Here is a 4,091-nt window from a genome sequence, read left to right on the forward strand (position 1 = left end):
TCTTCTACGAGGCCCTCGTAGAGGAAAGAGTAAAATGAGACCGGGCTGTCACTGTTTTCGTAATTGCAAAGGTGCTGCCTCAAAGGGGAGAAAACTTCCATTAGGAACTTCCTCTGAAACACCCCCAAAAGCAGCACACGAGGGCTCGTACTCCCCTTACACGTAATTCATCTGATAATGGCTGAAATTTGTTAACAGCAACTTTAAACCCCGCTCTGGAGAGACGGCTTTTCTAAACGGAGGGCCAAGACAAGCGCTTTGAAAACTCAACAGGGCACAACTGCAGCGAGACGGGGGAAGGCGCGGGGAGACGGGACAGAGTAACAAGCGTTAGGCCGGATTTGCTTCGCCTGCGTTTCCCAAGGGCATCGCCGCCGGCACGGGCGGGGGGAGCCGCAGCGCTCCCCGAGGAAGAAGCGCTCGGGAGCGGGGCCGGGAGAATGGGCGGGCCGGGACCGGAGAGCCGGGAGGAGTAGCGAGGTTCTCTCCCGGCCGCCTCGGCCTCGTACCCAAGCCAGGCTGCCCCAGGCGCCGCCGTCGGGCTGGGACTGGCCTGGCCGGGCCTCCGCCGCTTCCCTTCGGGTGAGAGATCCGCCATCGCTCCTCGGCCCGCGGCGAGTGCGGCACAGCCGCCAGCGTTGCCCTCCACCGGCTTTCAAATTGTGCGATAAACTTTCACATTGCTTTCACACTGCACCGCTAAACAAGTCACTGCGCCGGCAAGGCCGGCCCTGGTCCCCGGGGAGCCGGGCACCATCGTTCCCTGCTCCCTTCTCCCTCTCCTTCCTCTCCCTCTCCCCGCGGCGCAGAGTGAACAAACGCCCCGCCGTCTACCTGTGCAACACCTCCGCAAACACATTTTTATTTACACGGAATCGACTCGGGGCATTATACATTATATACAGATATTTTCCCCCTCCAACAAGGCAGAGCTTGTGCAAGATTAGTAGCATCCTCTGGAGCATATCTGACAGTCCACGGGAAATGTCCCCCCTACTGAAATGCATCAGCTGTCGGAGTCCAAGTCACTTTTCCCGTCCTCTTGTCTCTTCTCCGGTGACGTTTTAGATGCTTTATTCCACTTTTGTGCGTTTTCTGACTCCTCCGAAGACGATCGCTTTTGCCTCCTCCACTTCGCTCGGCGGTTTTTGAACCAAACCTGTTACATTAAGAAATTAAATTTTTAGTGGGGAAAAAAAAAAAAAAGCAACCAAACAAAACTATCCAAACCCGCAGCCTGACCTCAGCCCCGCAGGAGGCCTGCCGGGTCCGGTGTGCGGCGGCCACCCTTGGACGGGAGGGAGGGAGGCGGGGGAAGCTGCCGCTCGGGTGGGACCGGCCGAGCGCCTTCAGGACGCACGGCCGCCTCCCGACAATATCTCTCACAGCCCCGTCACAAGCTCGGCCGGCCTCCCCAAGGAAGGACGCTTGGACATAATAATAAAAAACTTTCCGTCCAAAAAAGCCCCCGCAAAGCGATCGCTCTCCCTCCGCTGCCTGAGCCGGGCTGGAGCCGCACTGCGGTACCTCCGGTTCTAGCGCTTTTGAGTGCGAAAGGGAAAAGGTGGAAGAAGGAGAAAGAGAGCAAAGTACCTCCACTTTTTCCTCCCTTAAGTGCACCCTTCTGGCCAGCTGTTCCCTGGTGCCCACGTCTGGGTATTTCGTTTCCTGGAATAGGTTTTCCAGCGCTTCCAGCTGCTCGTCAGTGAAGATAGTCCTGTGCCGTCTTTTCCGCCTACAGTGCAGCTGGTTCAGTAACTGCAGCTCCGTCCGGGACAAAGTGCCCACGTTCATATAGGGCAACATCTGATGGGGAACAGGGGACATCAGGACTGACCCAGTGCCCTCGTAACCTACGAACAGACAGACGAGTCGACTACAGGCTTTGCATGAGATCCCTGCTTCCCCCTCGTCCCCCGTCCCCACCCGTCCCGACAAAGCACCCCTCCCGCCGCCCACCCGCGCTCCCGCGGGCAGCCACCTCCTCCGGCCCCGCGGCTGCGGGAACAAAGGAATCCCGTCTGCCCCGTCCCACGCGGGGCCGCCTTACCTGCGGGGGGGACGCAGGAGCACTGCTGGGCGCCCAGGGGCGGCACGGCCCCGCAGCACGAAGGGCCCACGGGGGACGCCGGCACATGCAGCTGCCCGTAGTAGTAGTTGTTGTAGCCGAGCCGAGATCCAGTGACGGCCGGCGGCAGCGCGGAGGCGGGAGCCACCGCCCGGGAGTAAAATCCGCCGTAGTCGGAGGCGCTGCCGTAGAGCGAGTCCCCGTGGAGGCTGGGGAAGACGACGGGCGCGGCGCTCGGGGGCAGCAGCACCGAGTCCTTGCAGCGAGGTCTGGCCGCCAGGATATTGTCGATGCTGAACATGCTCACAGGCATGCCCCAAACCGTGCGGGGCAGGGCGGCGGGGACCGGCCGGGGGAGGGAAGGAGGAGGGCGGGAGGGAGGGTAGGTGGTGGTTGGGGAAGGGGGGGGGGGAGAGGCTGGAAAGACACGAAATCGAAACTTTTCGGAGAAATTTTAAAAAGGGATCGGAGCGAAAAGAACAGAGCCTTTTCCGAGGGCAGCTTGCGGTCAGAGTGTGCGTGTGTGTCTGTGCGCGCGTGTGTGCGTGTGCGGTGTGTGTGTGCGTGCGCGCAGGATCCACCCCTGGAACTTTCCCCCCTCAACTCTCGCCTGTTTACTGATCTCAACCCAGAGGGCTGCTCGGAGTATAATCCATCTGAACCTCTTCCCTTTTTTATACCCAGGCGACGTCATCCTGGATTTAGTTCCTGGTAATATGCAGATGACAAACAAAACCAGATTTGATTTTTTTTTCTCCCCTTTTTTTGGTGGGGAAGAGGTGGGGGTTACACAAAGGAGTGAAAGCAGCCCGAGTCTGTGTATTCAGAATTAATGAAATTAACGTAATCCTTTCCATTAGTGGGCTTTTTTGAAAGGCCTCAGATTTAGGCTTGATCTCTGCTGCACCGGCTAATTGCCCAGGTTAATCTTATTAATGCCATTGTGCAGAAGTGGTTAGCAGCTCCTAGTCTTGTCTATTATGCACCTACTTTGGTCGTGTTAGTTCACATTAGTGGGTGCGATTTCCTCTGTCTGAAGCTCAAATTCATTATTTATGCTTCGAATTGGTTAAGAAGCACTTAAAAAAAATAAACTGCGATACAACCATGCAACGCCCTCCCTCCCCCCAACAAGTGTTTCTGTAGTAGGGTTTGAATCTTGCGTCCCCCAGCTCGGAGAACTGAAAGGGCATTGAGGAGTATGCGTTTCTCTGATTTAAGCTTTACGCAGTGAAGCAACAACATCTTCACTAAGTAATTTTTTTTGTTTTTAATTTTCCTAGATCACCTGGCGTAACAAGGACATGTGAATGCTGTAAACTTCTCTACCTCTTTTTTTTTTTTTTTTTTTTTTTTTTTTTTTTTTTTTTTTTTTTTTTTTTTTTTTTTTTAGTAGATTCAGATTCAGACAGGTATCACTTTTTATTTTTATAACAAGCCAGGAGATGGAAATATTAAAGACCAGTGCCACCTCGAATCCCCGGGTGTGGTAGGTGTTCCGATTTGCTTCTAATCTATTTTGGTACCCTTTTCTTTTTAATCTTCCATTTTCTAGCTTAGAAAATAAAACCTATAAAGTTACAATGATACAGAGAACTTTATATTTTGCATGTTGTGTGAATTTTAAAATGGAACAATTTTAAATCCCTAAAACTCTTCCTATTAAGTGGTTTGGCTCTCCTGGTAGCTGGCTCTTGTGATTTGCAGAATACTTCGTCTGTCACGACTGTCACTGGGAATCCACAGGAGGTGAACTGAATAAGATTAGACTATTTACCCCATCAACTCTCCATCAAAGAAGGTAGGAAATTGTACGCATGAAATGAAAACAAGCCATTAGGGTCCGTTTACGAGGAACACATTATTTTTCCTCAACAAAGAATATCCTCGTTAGCGCTTACTCGCACTTTATCCTTTCTTTCCTCGATATTCCAGGATTTAAAACTGCACCTGAGGATGATCTAAACCAAGATCTTATTTCTAACAAAAGACTCGTATAAACGTTAAAGTACCCCAGGACTAA

At 52.9% G+C, this 4,091-nt stretch overlaps 1 protein-coding gene across 1 annotated transcript; it reads right to left on the reverse strand.

Moving 5' to 3' along the window:
• Positions 1–833: 833 nt before the first annotated feature.
• GSC (goosecoid homeobox) lies at positions 834–2,423 on the reverse strand. Its single transcript, XM_027718396.2, has 3 exons — positions 2,051–2,423; positions 1,594–1,853; positions 834–1,159 (listed from the first exon to the last, which is right to left on the reverse strand). Exons 1-3 carry the CDS (start codon positions 2,379–2,381, stop codon positions 1,007–1,009), a joined length of 744 nt encoding a protein of 247 aa, XP_027574197.1. The 5' UTR covers positions 2,382–2,423; the 3' UTR covers positions 834–1,006.
• Positions 2,424–4,091: the final 1,668 nt, after the last annotated feature.

Source organism: Pipra filicauda, unplaced genomic scaffold, assembly GCF_003945595.2.
Source record: "Pipra filicauda isolate LSUMZ 115617 unplaced genomic scaffold, ASM394559v2 scaffold27_size4233163_pilon, whole genome shotgun sequence".
Taxonomy (NCBI): domain Eukaryota; kingdom Metazoa; phylum Chordata; class Aves; order Passeriformes; family Pipridae; genus Pipra; species Pipra filicauda.

Excerpts from the sequence above, each read along its gene's own strand:
- GSC (XM_027718396.2), bottom strand. The coding sequence starts at position 2,381 with ATGCCTGTGAGCATGTTCAGCATCGACAATATCCTGGCGGCCAGACCT. Across the intron at positions 1,854-2,050 it reads CTCCTGCGTCCCCCCCGCAG|GTTACGAGGGCACTGGGTCA; the intron begins GTAAGGCGGCCC and ends GTCTGTTCGTAG. Across the intron at positions 1,160-1,593 it reads TAAGGGAGGAAAAAGTGGAG|GTTTGGTTCAAAAACCGCCG; the intron begins GTACTTTGCTCT and ends TTAATGTAACAG.